We start from the raw sequence: 20,882 nt of genomic DNA on the forward strand, positions 1-20,882 counted from the left end.
AGCAGATCCTATGTCTCATAAGATAGGTACATGGTATATTATACCAGGACATGTTTAAATATATTGTTAAACATTTTCTTTAAAATGACTAGCACCCTAAAGCTATTTTACTGTAACAAGATTAGCTGGGATGGACTATTAAATATAATAATGCTATATGCAGTTAGGAACATATACAAAATGGCATTCCTATACTCTTTAAAAGCCAACTGTACCAGTGAAGTCAGATTTTTAATAAATATTGAGCAAAAAGTACTTTTAGAAACTTGCCATTCTCTGACTATAGCAACTGTAAACTAATTTGCCAGCTGTAGACCTGAGTGCTCAAACCTTAAATGAGGTGTGAAAACTCCCCCAGAGCAAAGACAAATGCCTGGATGTGTGTGTAGGATGTTTAATGCTCTTCTGGGCCTCTGGAAGAATGACCGCTTGGGTAGTGCCTATGAACATAATCTACTTCAAATGGGCCTCCCCTGTCACAAGCAAATGTTAGATGAAACCTTGACTGACCTTTCCTTTTCTTCCCCTAGTCAGACAGGCTCCAATCTCAGTGGGGTGTGAGCTGTTCCTGGAACTTGCCTAAAGTGTCCACAGAGGAACGGTTGTCATTTCTCTGACCACACCCCTGGGTGGGCACATAGGCTATGCACAATGGGAGAAGGGTTTTACCATCTATTAGGCAGACACGGCACTGTGGTATTGTTTGCAGTACGGCACACAGAAAATGTTGCAAAATTGGGTGGGGTAAATCATGGGAATATTTACCTCATAGGTTGGGGAGGAGTCAGGAGTCACCCATGACACAAGCTGGTACCAGACATAAATGTAGCATACCCCAGAACCTTGCTCAGAACACTACTGGACCTACGGAAGATCAGAAGACAGCTGAACTTACTGTTTGAGGCCTCCGAAGAGGCCTGAAGTGCTAGACCTGCTATCTACTGTACCCAGGACAAAGAAGTGGACTCTAAGGGTCATAAGGATGACCCCTGTTCAAGCTATAAGTACACAACAAACTGCAAGAGGCCTTTCCTGAAAATACCAACCAGACCTGCCCTAGACTCTGCTGTTGGCCTCTGATGGAGTGTGTCCTGACCCCCAAATCCTGTTTTGAAGGTCCTGTAACTGTTGCCATTGTCTGAGAGGACTTCTCCTTTCACCACTGAAGACCTGGGACTTGGACCCTTTTTGGCTCCAAAGACCTGTGGAGAACCGGGACAACCCAGCCAAGCCAATCCACCAAGGTGCTTTGCTGCTAGGCTTAAAACTCAGGTTTCCCTGTTCAAAGGTTTTCTGCAGCAGCACATCCAATTCAGCAGTACATCACAGAGAATGTATCTGGAGTCTTAAATCACTCTTCAGCTATATCATGCAGCCTTGCTCCGCTGAAGTAATACAAGCTCCAAAAAAGTGACTAAGTGCAATGAAGACATTTTGACCAGATGAACATGCCAAAAGTATCCAGCCAGCGACGGACCTTCATTGAACAAAAATTGTGAATTTCCCCTGCTCGGAGCTTTTCCACCAAAAATCAATGGCTATACCAGGACCTCGTAAGAAACAGCTGTAGGACCTTGTGGAGCCCTCATAAGCTACACCTTGCTGCCTTGCTCTGCTGAATACTTTGGACTTGCAGGTTTCAGACTAAGTCCAAAGGTAACATTTCTGACTGGTTCAGATGCAGTTTCTATATCTGATCTGCACTTCATTGCAGTCGGCCTGAAATCCCCCCTAGGTCTCAATTCACCATGACCAGTTTACTGCAGTTGGCGCATAACGCTTATTGGAGCTATTTTGTATTTTAAACTTCTAAGAATAATATCTGCAGTTCCACTTATTGGATTTTTCTCGTTTTGTTGTCATTTTGTTTATTAAAATGTACACTATTTTTTTCTAAATTGGTTTGGGATTTTCCTTTTGTTGTATTTTGACTTTATTACGTTTTTGCTACTGCATAAACACTGTACTCATTGCCTCTAATTTAAGCCTGTGTGCTCTTTGCCATAGCTATAAGGGGTTGAGCTTAGGTTAATTTTGTGACTTTACCACCTTAAGCAACAAGCACAATCTTTGTTGACCCTTTGAGTGCTCATGACGGAATAGTTCCGTCATGGGCACCAGTGCTCCTGTGCTCATGACGGAACCATTCTGTCATGAGCACTTGCTCAGAAAATCCCTCTGCTGCAGAGAGCAGAAGGATTTCCCATTCTTTGTTTTGCCTGGGTGGTGGAGAAGAGCTTCCAAAACCTCCCCAGGCCTGTTCAGAACTTTCCATGGCGCGCCATCGTCATTGCAACGAAAATGTTTCTCAGTTTCTGTCTCAGTTTCGGTGCTTGCGGGCCTATCTCAGCCCCCCAAACACCGAAACTGATGGGAGAGGTATCGTTGGAAAGGGGAGAATCTCCCCTTTCCAATGGTACCCTTCTCTAGTGGATACCTGCTTGGGGTTCGCCCCAGGAGGGCGATCGCCAAGCAGGGACCCACCCACTAGCCACCAAGGAGGGGAGAGTGGCCCCTTGGGCAAGGGCCTTTGCTCCCCCCATTTAATTTTCCCAGACAGCATTTCTGCCCCCCCCCCGGGGCAGATGGGGCAGTGGCCCCCAATCTGCCCCAGGGGGGGCAGAAAGCACCCTACATGCCAGGGAATTTTTTTTAAACACCAGGGGTGGGGGCTGTCCTCAGTTCAATAGCCCCATATCTGCCCCATCGGGGGCAGAAAGCCCACTAGGCACCAGGGGTAAATGTTTTTCATTGGCATTGGCATTGGCATTCCCTTTCTGGGCAGCCCCCACCCCTCAAAAAAATATGCCACTGTCTTTCTGTCCCCCCCAGGAGGCAGATGGGGCAGTAGCCCCTGATCTGCCCCTGGGGAGGGGGCAGAGAGCCCACGAGGCACCAGCGATTATGCTGGCTTTTTTTATACGTAGGGGTGGATGCTGCCCACAATGGTCATCTCAATGTCCTCGCCCACCCAAACAAAATAGCCTCAGTCTTTCTGCCTCCCTTGGGGGCATATCGGGCAATAGCCCCCGATTTCCCCCCTCTCCATCATGGCAGAAAACCCACTAGGCAAAGACTTTTTTGCGGAATGTGACTACCTCTGGATTTTGGGTCCTAGCGCTGCTGGCATCCTAGGAAATCTAGCAAACCTATAGATTTTTTAAATGTATAGGTTTGCTGGGGTTCAAAATCTACAGCAAGGCACTTTGCAAAAAAAGGGTCAGTTTTCACTCTGAAAATGTGGTGTGTCCACGTTTCGTTTTGGCCCGCTTCCTGTCGCGGGCACAAGGCCTACCCACACAAGTGAGGTACCATTTTTCTCGGAAGACTTTGGGTAATGCGGAGTGGGTGGAATTTTGTGGATCCATGCAGATTCCGTTAATTTCCACCACAGAAATATGAGGAAAATGTGTGTTTTTGACAAATTTTGAGGTTTGCAAGGGATTCTGGGTAAAAGAACCTGGTGAGAGCCAGACAAGTCACCCCATCCTGGATTCCCCTGGGTGTCTAATTTTAAAAAATGTATAGGTTTGCTAGGTTACCCTGGGTGCCGACAGAGCTAGGGTTCAAAATCTACAGCTAGGCACTTTGCAAGAAAGGGTTAGTTTTCACTGTAAATATAAAGTGTGTCCTCGTTGCATTTTGAGCCGTTTCCTGTTGCTGGCACAAGGACTACCCACACCAGTGAGGTGCCATTTTTATTGGGAGACTTAGGGTAACACAGAATTGTAGAGCAACTGTTATTACCTATTGACTTTTGATGCATTGCTGCCTTCCAAATGAAAAATGTCCTATAATTCTCATGCTAGTATGGGTACTCACAATTTCAGAAATGTGCAAATATCTACTGTTTCTAAACTCTATATTTTGTTCTAATTTCAGAAATACATGGGTGTCTTTCATACCGATTTTTCCATGTATATATTTTCCAAATTTAATTGCTATATACCCGGTACATAATAAAAAACTATTGCAAGATTCTGCTCAGTTATTGGCTCTTGGTACATCGGGTTCTTGGTGAACCTACAAGTCCTATATATCCCCACAACCAGAAAGGTCCAGCGGATGTAAAGGTATATTGCTTTCAAACAGCTGTCATAATTAGAAGAAGTTACAGGTGAAAACGTTGGCACAAATGGCTGTTTTTTTCAACTAATTTTCAAGTTTTACTATATTCAACTGTTAGTTTCTATAAAGAAACCTTGAAGGATCTACACAAATGACCCCTTGCTGAATTCAGAATTTTGTCTACTTTCCTAAAATGTATAGCTTCCCAGGATCCATTATTGCTTTCATACCCATTTCTACAATTAACTGGAAGAAGGTTAAAAGCACAAAAAATAGCAAAAATAGGCTATGTCCCGGTAAAATGCCAAAGCTGTGTAACAAATGTTGGTTTTCTGACAAAAGTCTGTCAGTCCCTAAAAGCTGGGAAAAAAGTGATTTCAGCCCCACAAAATCTTTGTTGATACCATTTGCAGGGAAAAAAACAGATGCTTTTATTTGCAGCACTTTTTCCACAATGTTCACACAAAAAATAGAATTTAGCTGTATTTTGGATAATTTCTCGGTCCCCTCCAAGAGAATTCACAAACCCTGGGTACGTTTAGAATTTCCATGATGTTGGAAGAAAAGGATGCAAATTTGGTGTGGATACCTTATGTGGTCAAAAAGTTACAGGGGCCTAAGCGCAAACTACCCCAAATAGCCAAAAAAAGGCTTAGCACAGTGGAGGGAAAGGCCTAGAAGCGAAGGGGTTAAGGCTGTCAAGGACTGTTTGTTGTTTAAGATGGGTAGCATTGCCCCTTAAACTTATTTTCTTACAATGTGTATCTGCCTTTCAGGCCCGATTTATGGGATGAAGGTCCTGCAGTACAACCAGACCTAAACGTAGGTCTCTCTCCTTTCGCCTATCAGAAGTTTCCTCTGTGTCCTGTGTAGCCTACTATGAATGAAGATGAATCATCATAATTTCATATTTGTGGCTACCAAGACAGAGAAACAATAGCTGTAACAATATCATTGGTCGCTGCTTTGCCAAATTTATTTGGGGCATTCCTCACCAGATTGTATTATTGCCTATCCAGCAATGCAGCCCTAATTTATTAGCTATGCTTGGTATTCAAAATTTCTTTCTGTCCGTATCTTTTTCTCACGCTTCTGATATTTTTGGTGGGAAGATAAAGAGGTTTATTGCATGAAAAACAGAAGTATAATTAAAAAAATAAACAAATGAATAAATGGAGAGTGCAAAATGTTATAATGACATCACAAAAATCTAAGGAGGTAAAAAACACTCAATCAAATCCCAGTGACCAAAATTAAACATAAAATGGGTTAGAGCATTAAATAGGAACATTATATGTAATATGTTGCAAAATGTGAATACGATTCTAAAATCACATTATATAAACTACTGTGGTACTTTGAAATTCGGGACCGCGTGGGAGGCAGGGCCCTACCCCTTTCTATCCCGGTATTAGCGAACCGCGAATGGTCAATGCGGTATGTACAAGTGCTTCATATAACGTTTCATTGATAAATGCACTATGTATACGATATTATGCATTGACTTCGTGGGTTCCATTTTAGAGCGGTGGCCATCTTATGGTTGCCCTCACATAGGCTACATATTATGAAGCAAATACGGGCCTTTAGAGCACATGTGCCTTCCTTTGACTTCTCTGTGACCTGGGCAGCTTGGCTCCGCTGCCCCAGGTCAGTCCGGTCTCACGAACTCCCCGTCCTACAGCCACCTGTGATTAGCATCAGGGTTTGACACACCATAAAGCCTTTTCATCCCACACAAGCCGCCGGCTAATCTCTTTCACACCTGACTCTTCCTGCTTTATGGCTTGTTTCCCAAACAGGAGATGTTCGTGTTTATTGGGGCCTGTTGATATCTGATGTGGGATCTGAGCCTTGCTGGGTAAATAATTGCGGGCTGGCTTAACTGGAATGTGGGATGGTCATCATGACTCTGCCTTTTCGTTTGTAATGTATACATGTATATGGCCATATCATAAAACAAGGAATGTATGCCTGAAGCAGGATATTTTGTATTTAAGGAGAAGCCCGTTTCTGTAATTTTTAGCAGTCTCCTGAGAACATACATGCTGTTGTACTTCTCGGATACCTGTAATTGGTCTGCAGCCAATAAACTGATTTTTGACTTCACCCAGAAGACTCTGTGTTTCTGTAGGTCTGAAACAGGAAGAGCCCGAAGTCTTAGGGTGTGTTCCCCTGCACCACTGGGCTTTAAATTCCCAGTTCTTCACTACAAGTGACCAAATGTAGAATACTTGAACTACCAAAGTGCAGGGAAGTGTGCAAAATCATGAAATAACAATATCCAAAAATGTTTTCCTTGTTTTATCTTCTGAGTAAAAAACATATCAGTACCCCAAACTGATAGATTTGTATTGCTACAACCATTTCAATTAATCAGCAATTAGGCTACCAAAGATACAGAAACACTAAAGGCAACATTTAGAGATTGTCGGATCAGTAACAACACCATAAACTAGCCGGGCTCCCACTCCATAAAACTTGAGGTTATCCTGCCTCATTTATAGGTGGGTGAAGAAAAGCCAGGTTTACTGCAGGTAGAGACACAGCTGGATCCAGTGGCATACACCTTTTATCTCAAGGCCCGCTCACTGCTGTGCCAACAAGTGAGAGTGAAGGTTAATGTGCCATATTTAGGATTGGGTGACCATTACTAGATTTACCTGCCCAGAACTGCTATGGGGAGGGGAACCAAACTATCACCACGACATGCAAGGACAAAAACTTTGCTGTTGTACTTTTTTTATTGACAAGAACCAATTGCCATCTTTGCATGAGATTATTGTGTTGAAAACAAACAAATATGCAAGTAGGTAAAGCAAACATTCTGCCTGCTCAACAAAATCAAGTGCCTTCAGTACAGCCATTGGATCAGTGACCTAAACGAAGACGCAGAGATCCCCACCTGCTTTGACGGGATCTCTAAATCTGGATTGTGGTCCTCGGTAAGGGGAGCAGGTGCTATAACCTCCCTGGATCTGCTGGAGTTTCGGGTCACCTGCTATGTTCAATATGACCCTGCATAGTATGAACAAGTCTACCATTATGAAGCATAAGACCAACCACGCCACTTGCAATCCTGGGGTATATTTAATTAATTATAAAGAACTACTTATTGTATGATACCAACATATCCAGCAAATCATCAAAGTTAAATAGCCCCAAAACATAGGTTCCAAATTGGCATTTACATATGTGGACGAGGCACAAATTACATTAAACTGCAATTATATCTTATATGTTTTAAAAGCAGTCAGCTAGAATTGAAATGCTTCAAAATGCTCCAAAATATTGCATGTGACTTAGGGCCTGATTATGATGTTGGTCGGATTTTGTATTGTGGCGTTCGATGCAGGCTGCAGCACATGCCACAATACAAAATACACACATTTAAAACATCCCTGCACTATGTGGCAGGCACCATGCGGTGCCTGCCACATGTTGCAGGGATGTTAGGGGGGCACCATAGGTGCCCTCCATACCCCATATTGGAGGGCCAGGTGGGAAGGATGGTCCGCTAGGGGCCACCAAAGTCACCTTCCTTCTGCCTTTTCATGGTGGACTAACCGCCATGAAAAAGGCAGGCGGAAAGGGACATTCTAGTCCCTACTGCGCTACCTGAGCAGGCACCGCCCCTACTGTAGGGATTACTGTATGTCCGATGGTTCGACTGGCTCCTTGAGCCTGTCCGAACTGTGGCAGACAGTCCCTCTGCCAGATGCCTCTGCCCGCCGAATCGTAATGCAGCGGGTTGACCTGCAGGGGCCGATGGTGGTCGGACAACCACGGATAGCCTGACGGTGGTGGTCCCACCACCATAATAATCAGGTCCAAAGATCAGAAGTAATGGGAAAGTTGGTAAAGAATATAGAGGCATCTAATCTAATCTAGTTGATAAGGTAAAATGAGGTCTGGTTTAATTTCCCGCGCCTTCCCATGCCTTAGTTTACCTGTCAGATTAAATATTCAATACATCTGAGCAATGAATCGAGCAATAATCAGCCGACTACAAAAAATCTTAACATATAGCACTATACTGCTCATTTACAGCCCGATTCATAAAGTGCAGGATTAATAGTTGGATGTTGACTTTCATGGAACAACTCCTATGTCTTTAGTAAATTTCTGGCTGTTATGAAATTTACAAAGAATTAAAGAAGAACGGCTGGAAACCTACAGTAGTCTAATGAGGTGATTACGAGTTTGGCAGTCCATAGGACCACCAAACCGGCGGTGGTGCGGCAGCTACCGCCGCACTGGCAGGACAACCACCCTATTTTGAGTTTGGCAGTTGAACCACCACAAGCCCGCTGCAACCGCCAAGGAACCACCATTTCCCAGCGGTGTTACAGCGGTGTGAGGCAGTAATATGCTGGTGGTGCCATTACGGCACCACCAAGCATATTACAAGTTTCCTCACTGCCAGCCTTTTCATTATGATGAGTCTGCCAAGAAAAGGCTGGCAGTGAGGGAACTAAGGACCCCTCAGGCAAGGGGACGCATGCAGGGGGGCACATGTTGTGTCCCCCTGTGTGCATGCACCCCCTTTCCTGCACAACATGGACTGCAGAGTCAATTCCGTGCAAGAACGGGCTTTGGTGCTCCCATTGTGGTGCCTTTTTCAAAGGCCCCGCTTTGGGTCCGTAAGAGGACCGCCCACTAGACAGCGAGAAAACTCGTAGTCTGGCGGGCGACTGGTGGTGGGCTTTGCCGTTGTGGGAGCGGGGCGGCGGCATCGCTACCCCGCTCGTACATAATCAAATTTATAATCAGGCCCTTAGATTTCCAAGAGAGCTGCAATATGTTTATTTTGTGCACAGATTACTTCCAAAAGAAAGAAGATGTAGCATTAGTAAATTATGCCTAAATGTGCAGAAGCATCGATAATTTCTTTTACTCCACTGCAAAATGATTTTTCCATGCGGAGAAACTCCTCTCATTCTCATGTTGAAAAATTGGGTGCCATCTGTTTAACAATCCTGGAAAAATACATCTATTTTAAATAATGGGCTTTCATTTTGTGTGAATATGCACACACCTCCTATTTGTTTAGTGTTCACCGTGATTGTGAATGCAGAAGAGGGAAAATTCACTGACAGTAAATTACTATAAATTCTGATTCTGTGAACTAGGATCTAAACTTTACTCCTTCAAATTGATTTTTGCTTACCTAAGTTACACAAACGTCCTGTGAACCTGGCCATTCATATTCATTCATTTTCACTTCATAAAAAAGTCAATAGAAAATAAAAATACATCCCTTTTCTCTCACATATAATCGATGAAAGTTAGAATACTGTGCACCATTGCATGTGTACCGTGTCTCTCTTCTAAAGTGCTGTTGTATAGTTATTGCAACTGGGCAAAACTGATAGCCAGGGCATAAAGGCATGAGCCATGTTTCCATCTTGCCCTGCATTTCTGGTGCTGAGGAAATTATAGTGGGGTCCATTTCCAAGAACAGATTAAATGAAGGTATTTGTATGTGCACCTGCCATCACATAATAGATTCCTTCTGGACAGAAATGGGTGGGTGGCCCCATTGAACGATTTTACACTTTGTAACGTATAAGGAGTTTAGGATTGCTCCAAGCCTGTAAACTGAAACAGGAAAGGCTCCACAGGTCTTTATACAGCAGTGAAAAGTCCAAGCTTCTTCTACAAGTTCCGGTAGCAGTGCTACATTAAGCAGACATACTCAAATTATCAGGACCTTACACCAAAAACCACGATGGTGCACCCCATCTCAGCTCCCTCCAGCTTCCCAACTCTGATCCTGACCTTCGCAAGCAAGCTCTCTGAGTTTCAAAGAAGTATCATCCCCGAGCCACCACTTGGTCCAGGCTCACTGTAGACCCTGGTTCCACTGAGTCAGGAGGGACACCTAGAATGAGAGAATTGCTACAGAAGTCTGGTCCAGCACATACAACCCACTGGCCAGTCCCCAGTAAACTCCTCCCTCTCATCTTCAACACTATGGGGCAGATTTGCAAGCCCCTTGCGACACATTTACGCCGCCGTGGCATCACTTCTGTGACGCAGCGATATCGTAAACAATGCGCCACGTTGCGCCAAATTTACAACATGACACATCTAGGGAGATGCGTCACTTTGTAAAGCCCTGTGCTACACCTGCATCAGGTATAATGTATGCAGGGTGGGAGTTCCGTCGCAAGGAAGCCCCGCAAAAGTGACGCAGTGAAATCTACAAGATTTCACTAAGTCACTTTTAAAACGCTGCTGCGTCAAAACATTACGCCTGCTTGCGTAAGGAGTGCCGCAGTACAGCAAGTATTGGCCGCCCCTGAGCAGTGCTGGACTTGCGTCGCGTTTGCGACACGACTCCAGCACTGCGTCACCTTTACATCGACAGATGCATCATGCATCTGTCTATCCTTGCGCCACGGTGCGCATCCATTGGGGCGCAAAGGTTTTTTTACGTGTCACATTTGAACTGGCGCATCCCTGCTAATATGCAGAGATGGGCCAGTTCTTGTAAATCTTCTTGTAAAGACTAAGGCCACTAAAGCTTGATAGACATATACACTCAGACAGAAAAATGTATTTCTTGTAGAATACAGTCCAGTACAGCTCAGGCAAAATGTAATTCATATTATAAAACTGTTATAAGAATAATAGGTAATGCAAATCTAAGATCGCCATTGGTGTTTAAGACAAAGTTCAAGAGAACTTCGCTTTGATTCCTTATTGCAAGGAAAAAATGAAAGGTGTAAATACATTGTTTACAGTAGAAATATAATCCCTGCAGTACAAACTGCGGAATATATCTACTCTAAAAAGGCATGCTATTATTCGGATGGTGAGGAACAAATATAAAATCCATTCCCCATTTTTGCAATTTATAACTGAGGAGGGACATTATACATGCAAAGTTGACTTACTAGAGGTGTATTTATGGTAATTTTTAAATTAAAAAAATTACCTACTTAAACAGAGCACACAATGCTGTGCCTACTAATATGACCACAGCAAAAATCAACATACCTGACGTTCAAACCAAAGAAATGTGTTATTGCGCTAAAAAAATGGATTTCCTTTCAAACTTTTGCACAAAAATAGCATATTTCCTTATACTCCCTTTCACAAATAAAATGGGGCAGATTTACAAGAACTGGTGCAACTCTGCATATTAGCAGAGATGCACCAGTTAAAATGCATCACGTAAAAATACCCTTGCACCCCCATGGATGTGTTGCATTTACAATGCGGCGCACCGTGGCGCAAGGATAGACACATGCGTGACACATCATTTGGCGTACAGGCTGGAGTCATGTCGCAAGCACGATGCAACTCCAGCAATGGTTAGGAATGGTTTTCCTAACATGCTGCGTCACTCCTTATGCCTGATTCAACCAGGCGTAAGGTTTTGACGCAGTGGCGTCGTTAAAGTCACTTAGTGAAATCTTGTAGATTTCACTGAGTCAACGAGGCTTTTCTGCATGGGTACGCCCACCCTGCATACATTATACTTGACGCAGGTATAATGTAGTGCAGGGCTTTACAAAGTGACGCCTCTCCCTAGATGCGTCACGTTGTAAATATGTTGCAACGTGGCGCATTGTTTACGATGCCACTGTGTCACAGAAGTGACGCAACAGCGGCATAAAATTGTCACAAGGGGCTTGTAAATCTGCCCCTATATGTTTCAGAAGGTGACACAGGGACCTGTGCTAACCTTTGCTTAGCTCACTTAGGGGCATGTTATCAAGACAGGCGATAAAATTATCGCCACTTTAGCAGCAGAAAACTCATTAAAGAAAGTAAACTCCTTAATGACTCCCGAGATCTTGGGAAGTGAGGCCAGTGCCATCTGTACAAAAGGCATGCCAGTGGTGGCAGCTGGCTACATTTAATTGGCACCACTGTGAGGCATTTGTATATTTCATGCATCTCAGGAATTGTCGTGTTTGAAGTTTCACTTACATGACTACAGGAGATAATGAGCATGCAACGATTCACACATTGTGTGCGTCAGAACAAAGACAAGGAGATGCTTAGCTGTAATCTACGGGGTCGTGCTTTTATCCTAAGGGGGGGTAAGCTTACATCACATGACGTTATCTTTATACTTTTGCCCTGGCCAGCATCATGTTCCGTTTTTTTTAATATAACCTGTCAATTTCTTTTTGTGGCAAACAGAGGCAAGGAGGCAGCCCCTGGGAAAGACTGTTGGTGAAACAAAGAAAATAAAAGGGTTTGGTGAGTAGAGTGAGGAAAAGTGAGAAGGAAGCACAGAGGTTTCAGCTTTCATCGCTTACATATACCCAATTATATGTAAAGTAATCGAAGTGAGCAAACATATAAGCATGCTCACTTCCACCATTCCCAGCCCTGAGATTCCTCTGATAGAAAGTGAAGTTCCTGGCACAGAGAGAATGAAATAGAAAAAGAACGACTTGATATATTCCCGAAAGTGTGCACGGCCTGGGATTTAAGATGAAAAATCAATGGCAAATGTTCTTTATGATCCTATAAATGTAATTTCTCAGTCATTGGTAAAAGCCTTTTATCACTAACTTGCACTGAATGTTAAAAAAGCACTTTTCTTGCATAAAATGTTTATGTGGTTTTCAGTTTCATCATTCCAAATATAGGACTCAGAAAGGCAATTTCACCAGACATATCTCTTTTAGAGAATGGGAATTTTACCAGTTTGTGACTGTTCAAAAATGAGAAGCTTTAATAAAAGTGCACAAAAGTAACCTGTGTAATAAAACCGAACAGAAGCTACTTAAATCTTTTTTTCAATTATTAATGCGTTTTTCGTATTATTGAAGCATCCTGGCAAACGGCCTTAGCATACACATATAATAAAACGTTCAAGTGTATTCTGTACCAGTGTTAAATTTGAGATGGTGATTTCCAGTGTTCAGCACCGGCACTTAATTGTCAACACCTTTGTCTGTGACATTCTGCCACAAGATGGCACTGTCTGGCTAATTTAAAAATGACCACAATAGTTAATTATTATTTCAATATACATTAAAAATTACTTTTACCGGCCGCCCAAGCCATTCTTCTAGCTTCGGGCCTGAAATAGTTCGAAATGTCATACTTGCAGGAATGTGATGGTTAATAGTTGTGTTGTTACTATCATTGGCAGCTTAGCAGGGGCAATGTACGCAGGGCCGGCTTTAGGGCAGTGAGACAGGTGCGGCCGCACTGGGCGCTGACCTCAGGGGGAGCGCTGTGTTTAGCAAAAACTTATTATTGGAGAGATAAGGGGCCCTATGGTAGTGAGAGAATCTGAGGAGGCGGTCATTGGGAGTGGGGGCGCCAAAAATGATTATCGCACCGGGCGCCACCAGCGCTAAAGCCGGCCCTGAATGTATGGTGCAAGCTGCAGTGACCTCCTGACAAGAGCTCTGGCACTTAATTTTTTGTACAGATTAAGCACTGTTCCGTACAAATGCATAGGGTTCTATTTGCAGGACACAGAAGTGTGTGTAACGTTCTGCACTCACGGATATGAATTCCCATACTTTTACTACTGTCAGAACAGAAGCAGAAAAACAAGTATTTCTTACCTGTACAATGAAAGGAAAAGTAGTGCTGTGGATTTCAATCTCTTAACGGCCATTGTAGGAAAGGTCCCAAATGGTGTATTTGTTCCTAGGATGTTGAATAAAAAATATAGGGCATTAATCATTATGAAATGCAGAAAAATAAAGTGCACATGTAAGACACACTGCAAATTCTTTACGAATATGGGAATTTATTTTAGGCCAATCAATAATATTTAATTCTTTGGATACAAAGTCAACCAAGGTTCTCACAGCCAATGACAGCAGTAAACAAAAAAACCTGAAAGAATGCCTTTGTGTTCATGATGCATAATAGTGAATAGGCGTGGCGGCTTTCTGAAACCCACAGTAAACAAACCACAAATGTAATGGAATTGTGTCCACTATTACTAAGTACTGCTAGTTCTGATTTTGTCCAGGTTCTTGCTAGACCTATGTGCACGCCTGTACTACCTGTGGAACTAGCAGGATTTCTGAGTGGAAGCAGTTAAGAGAAATGACCAATAAAGTCGTTGTGCCTGCCACTGCTCTCCTCCCCTCTGTGTCCAGGGGTCCATCTTCTTGGTCATGTGAATATGGGTGTGGACAAGGGAGTGGAGCATGGACTGTGCATTCCTCATGCACGCCTCACCACACCCTGCTGTATGAGAGAATTGCTTGGCACTCTCCTTTGGTTGCCTATGATTGGCTGCGGAACCAGGGTGTGGGATTGTACCCCCTCTGTTCCAGCAATCATATAAGCGACATTCACAGCTGAGAGCAAGTCACTTCTGTGCGTGGATTTCAAACCAAGCTCAGGGTTAGATATTTACTATTTCGTCACAGTGGTCGCACAGGCAAGGCAGCACACACGTTTATGGGATCAGTATGGGACATCTACTGGACTAACATAGGGATGGCTGCAGCCTCATTCAGCCTGATCTAGTAATCCTTCTTGCTTTTTCCATTGATTCACCACGGATCGCCCATAAGCCTCAGTGACTCGTCCACTGCGCATTCAGGGTCCCAACACTCAGTCAGTTGGAGTGAACTGACCGCATTGAATTTCTCCTGATTTAGAGTGGGTACTCTTTCCATAATAAGGTGATCATTCAATGCTCCTGTCTGCAAGAAACAAACCCATCCTCTTCCCTCCCATCCCCACTACTCCCTGGTCCCCCGTTAATTTACTTTCTGGTAGGTTAGGTGGTAAAGATGTGCACTAAAACCCCAGGAAATTGGGAGTTCTGTGGGGGTTTACGGCCAGAAAAGTAAATCCTACACAATTATTCCCTATTTCATGAGATTTATTTGTAATTGCACAGTGCTGGTTAGGGGTTACCTCATGATAATGGTAAAAGCACATGCGTATTTACCATTACCCCAGTGCTGTGCAGCTTCTAAGCAGGCATAGGTGTCAGGGCAGAGGGACAGAGAACAGATGCGGTGAGTGTGACTGCCCTGAAGAGGCGCTTATCCTCTTGCTCACACATTGCCATTTGCCCTTTTGTACCTTCCTTTTAAATCCCTTACATTCAAGAGTATGTGCACACACCCAATAAAAACGGAAACAAATATAAATTCAATTTTTTTTGTATAGCAACAGTTTTGTGTTTGTCTGTTTCCTTGCGACACCCAATGTGTTCCAAATCACAAAACTCCTCCCTTTAAACCTTTTGCCATCTGCACCATCCCAATGCTACAGCATTGGCCTCATGAACTTTGATTCACAAAAATGCCAGGGGTAGCGGAAGTGACCTCACAACTCAATGGCATCATAGGAAGTGACGTTATATCACGTTTGACCCTGAATCATAGGAAATAATGCACAAGGCCTATGTCCCGTTGACATCATAATAATTGACTTAATTGAAGAGGTATACACTAGACCTCTAAAAGAAAAGGTATTTATAATTCACTGGGAAATGAAGTGGCCAGATCCACTAGCATTAATTTGTAGGGACTAAATACTAAATATCAACCAATGAACAACGCAGAGGAGACGGTTCTGTTCAAAAACATATTTTCATTCAAGTGTTCACAGTAATGAACCTTGGCAACAATTTTTAAAAAATTGACTTTTTAAAATGTGTTTAATGTTTTTTAATTTGTTTTATTGTATTTGTAATATCAATAATGGGCATTCCACTTTTGAATGTATTTTGCAATGTAAAAATAATCTCCCAGTGGGATCTGCAGAAGGTAAACAGTGTTCTTTAGAAGACTCGTTTCCCTCTGTGCTTGGTACTGCGCTTCCCACCTCTGAGGTTAGAAGTTGCAAAAGCTAGAGGTCGCAAGGTGCGGAGGTACCCATGCAGGCCCTTAAATGACGCCAATTCAATGCCAGTAGAACATTATTAAAATGTCTTATGATGATATAAACTAGAGGACAGTAAAAAACGTAGGTATAAAACAATATTCATAAATAATATAAATGTATGGCAAAATAGGGAATACATATTTACCAATATGACTTGGAATTAACATGTTTGAGACTAAAAATAAATAATAATTTAAGGAGGGGCACACCATTTTTAAATACATTTTGGAATCAATGTATTGGAACATTACAAAAGGCACAAAACCATAAAGATCATGTTGCAAGTTATTTATTGACGCAACCGTGCAACTCTAACGTCATTAGAATGTATTCAATTGAAATGTAGAGAAGGATATTAAAAACCATGCTCTCACAAAACAAATTCTAGCAAGTATACATTAATTTGATTGGAATTTGTTGCAGTTTTCAAAATGCAAAGTTTACAGATATATTAAATTGATCAAACGTGATAATATGAGTCAGAATGGAAACCTGCATAAATCGAGATATAAACTTTGTCTTAATATCCTAAAGCTGGATGTCAAACATATATTTGCGCTACACTAGGCCAACTATATGCCCCATGTGAATCAAAAGCTCGACAACTGCATGGCTCTTCATTTTAATTGTCTTATGAGTAATCAAGGATCTCTGCTTCCAAAAGAAACTGTTATTCAAACACAATTTAAACAGATGGTAAATGATATTTGTATATTGTAGTACTCTGTGCTAAAAATAGTGAATAGATGATAAAAACTGTTGGCGTAAGTGTATTTGTGCGGCTTTTTCATGCAAAAACCTTTTGATAATGCATCAGATTTCAATAATGCATTGATTTACAAACACTAGAAATTCTCTCTTTAGATGGTTGAATAGCCACATTGTCTAACTTTGGTATGACCGAATCTGCATACTGCTGGCTCTCCTCCTACCTCTATGCCTAGTTCTAATCAATGGGGTGGTGCCCCGTGGCCTCAAGCACCTGCATGGCCCTGTTTTCATTTTACGGTGCAAAACCACTTTGGTTGCCTTATCAGAAAGAGATGTAGAAATAGCTAAAACTGTTCATTTTCTGTCTCACGGTAGAAGGGGAAAGTAGTCACTTGACTTTCAGTTGGAGACCACTTCCAGCGGATGTTTCAACGCGTGGGTTTACAACGCGTGCAGTTACATAACGGTTTTTACAACGAACCGATGTAACCACGCGATGCCATTACAACGCAAGTCTTTACATCGACTTGCGCTAGATGGCGTGCTAACAGTAGAAAAGCGTAATTTACTATTCCAACTCCAGTCCACTTAACAGTAGGGAAGGTGTTGGGATAGTAAACTACACTATTTGTAATGTTAGCACGCCATCTAGTGCAAGTCGATGTAAAGACTTGCGTTGTAATGGCATCGCGTGGTTACATCGCGTTCGTTGTAAAATCCGCGATGTAACTGCACGCGTTGTCAAAGTTTCGTTGTAAAGGTTGTTCCCTCTTTCAGCCGTCTTCAGGCTAGAAGAGACTTGCTCTCTTCCAGCAGATTCAGCACAGTAGAAAATCTAACATCAGACCACAAAACACCAGGGTGACTGGTATTTAAAGACATTCGTCCGTACATTGTCTTAGCATTCTTGTCTACCTAAGTAACACACCTAATAACTTGGAAAGTAAAATGGGTAGTATTTCATTACAGCACTCTGAGAGATCCTGCTTCCATGCATGCATGTATAGTCCCCCAGTGTGCCAACAGTGTGCTGTGCCTGACTCTGGGGGTATAATGTGTAGGTTCATGGTTAGACCACCAAATCACTTTTGTGGTGGAGCGAATATCACTACCACACCAGCAGGGGAAATGTTGGGAAGGTAATTTCACCATGCTTTCATGCAATTGTCAGTACCCACATTAAAAATGTCTCTAACATATTAGAAGTCTTCACCCAGCACATCACCAACATTTTATGGATTTTTGAGCAAAACCACAATGTTTTCAATGATTGACTCGCACAATGACAATGAAATTTACAGAGGGCAATCCACTCTATTTTGGAGCGCTGGTTCCAAACATTTAAACTGGAATCATGTCTGCCAGATCTATTTTCTTCATGACGCAGTTGGCGCAATTGGCGCAGTTGGCGGTGCATCCTGTAAGTGAAGGCATTTCTTTTAATTCATGTCATAATACAGCATGTTTTGTGACCATGACATGCTGCAAAAATGTGATAGGCTTCTCTTTTTCTGGATCTTCACAACAGCCAATAATCTAAAGATGGCTCTTTCTTTTGCTAAGGTATAGTTTAAATGCCTGTTTCAAGTTATGATTAAGACCTAGAAATGGTGTTTCCACATAGCAAGCATGTTCTTCCAATGACACTGGTATCTGTGCCAGCCCTCATTGATCTTTATCAAGGGCCTACTTCACCCTATCAAATTTCATTTCATACCACATCTTTAGTTAAGGTTTTAGCTTTTGTAAATTTGGTAGTCATCTTAATAGTTTTATCATTGATCTTTACACCTAACAACAAATTTTGTGGAATTAGAAAATATAGAGTTATGAAGTGTTATATTGATAGGGGAGGGAAAATATTTACGTATATGTTTGCTTTGAGTTATATAGAATTCGGCTTAACTTTTTGGTTTCAAACCAGAAAATAACTTATTTAACAATTTTATAGATAATGACTCCATAAAGCAGGCACCTTGGTCAGCTCCTGCGTTTTGATTGAAATACAGTTTTCATGAGTTGTGGCTGTAAATGACTTCATAAAAAAACAATTTAATGGAATTCAATTACTAAGAAACAGCCGCGGTCAGTAGTAGGAGTAACTGCAGGGCGGTGACGTGGGGAGGGGCAGGGTGGGGGGTAGTAAACTACGGATTACGGAGGTTTACAGGTAAGTTAACATATAAATTAATAAAACAAATTTCGTTGCGTGCACTGCATCGCATTTGGGGATGCAGTGCACGCAACGAAATTCGTTTTATAAATTTATATGTTAATTTACCTGTAAACCTCCGTAATCCGTAGTTTACTACCACCCACCCTGCCCCTCCCCCTCCCACGTCACCGCCCTTCAGTCACTCCTACTAACAACTGCGGCTGCTAAGAAACCATTTCATCTAAATGGTTAATGGAAATTTTCAGGATAAATGGCATTTCATAGAAACAAATTCATAGAATTTGTTTTTTCGGAATTGGCTTCTGCATACTTATTTTTTACGGTATAAATAATATGAAAGCAGGTCTTACTTTCAGACATATTTTTGTTGAAGGCATTTATTTCAATCCTTTATATCAGGAGACATTGTTTCAGATGTATATATTTTACATATCCAAACAATTACTTTGGTTGCTTATAATCCGCTGAACTCTCACCACCCCTAAATACACCTAAACTAGACCCATCCGTGACCCCTTGGTTATCTATGATTTGGTGTCCTCCAATGCAGTTTCTCAGTTTTCGCTTTCCCATTAATCCACATACATACACATCAAAGTAGTCCACAGTAATTTCGATAGGTTACATAGTGAGGACATCAAAAGTGTTGAGTGCATACATAAACAAACACTGTGATTCATCCAAACAGATGAACAAAGAACTTTGAATATAGACTGTGACAAAAACATATATTTAATGTCCATTCCATCATAAATAATTGACACTTCACTCTTACTATACCATTGGTGTGTGAAACCATCTTCAAAAGTAATGCAATCTCAGCCAGTCCTCACATCACCAAAAGATTGAAACAGGTCATAAGTGCATCCATTGATTATGATTGACAGAGTGTCATTGTAACAATTTGGTTCCACCTATTTATTCCACCAGGATTTTTCACTTTTGGATAGCTATTTTTTGAAACCTTACTGTGGGTCAGTCTCGCTTCCTGAGGCTCACTCACAGAAAATTCACAGTAATTAGACTGAGTGTGTTTGTTACTTATGTGCACCTTTTAGGATAAGGCTGCTTTGACATAGCTAGTGTAAGAGGTGCTGGGTGGTTACACACAAATATGTGTGCACTTGGGTGTGCACTCATGTGAGACTACAGTTGTGCTCAGCCTGCTGATTGCAGACAGGTCCCCTGGCACAAAATGGACTCTTTATGGCTCTGGCCTAGGATAGGCCTAATCATATTAATTGGCCTTCATAAATAGGGTTTACTGGAAATTCCGTAGTGCTTTCACTGTAATATACAAATAGGCAAAATGTGCATTAAAGTGCAGTGCTGTGCCACTTAGGCCGGCAGGGTCGTAAAACTGAGGTAAAACAGTTGGGTTTGAAATTGCAGCTCGCAACAACATACATCCATACCTTATGGGACTTCAGAAACTGTCATATTTCTCTGTCTCAGCTCATAATCAGATTTCCGGCCTTTCTCCAACCTAACTGGTCAAAGTTAATTACTCCTCTTTCCCACCAAAGGGACCAACGGCCTCCCCACACAAAAGGAGCAATTATTAGTTAATGATTCAATTCCTGGTAAGGAAGGAGTGAAAAGGAAAATCTGTGTCTTATAGTTATCTTTACACACTTCACCGGGTCTTGGACACAAGGATGAAGCTGAGATACCTTGAACCAAGGCAGGATGGCCTCGTCTATTTGGTGGTACGGGAACTGACAGTACTGTCAGTTTGGTGAAGAGCTGAAGCCCTCAGAGGAGCTTTGTCCTAAAACAACTTGATGGTGGCATATGGAATTTTCCTAGAATGTTGTACAGGATGGTTGGGACAGGGGTAGAGTGATGATGTGGCATTCTAGGATTGGCCAGGAGTGCCTGGTATCTAAAACTTCCCACCCCCACTTAAAATCTCCTGCACTGGGGAGAGACAGGGAAAACAATTGTGGGCCTGGGCAGTGACACCAGAGGAAAAATGACCAACTGGAAAGAGGAACCACCTGATGCCCTGCAAGATGGGCTAGTGACTTTGTCACAAGCTGACTAGCAGTACCAGGATGGGTCTCTCCAGCACCAGAGGCCC

The 20,882-nt window shown here is 42.4% G+C and overlaps 1 protein-coding gene across 1 annotated transcript in view; it reads right to left on the minus strand.

Moving 5' to 3' along the window:
* The window catches only part of LOC146867498 (gamma-aminobutyric acid receptor subunit pi-like), a 624,891-nt gene that overhangs the window by 448,693 nt on the left and 155,316 nt on the right, over nt 1–20,882 (minus strand). The window contains exon 2 of the mRNA XM_085614996.1: nt 13,617–13,701. Within this exon, the coding sequence (XP_085471122.1) occupies nt 13,617–13,669 (53 nt within the window). The 5' untranslated portion in view covers nt 13,670–13,701. The remainder of the gene's footprint in view (nt 1–13,616; nt 13,702–20,882) is intronic.

Source organism: Triturus cristatus, chromosome 1_2 (assembly GCF_964204655.1).
Source record: "Triturus cristatus chromosome 1_2, aTriCri1.1, whole genome shotgun sequence".
NCBI classification, from domain to species: Eukaryota; Metazoa; Chordata; class Amphibia; order Caudata; family Salamandridae; genus Triturus; species Triturus cristatus.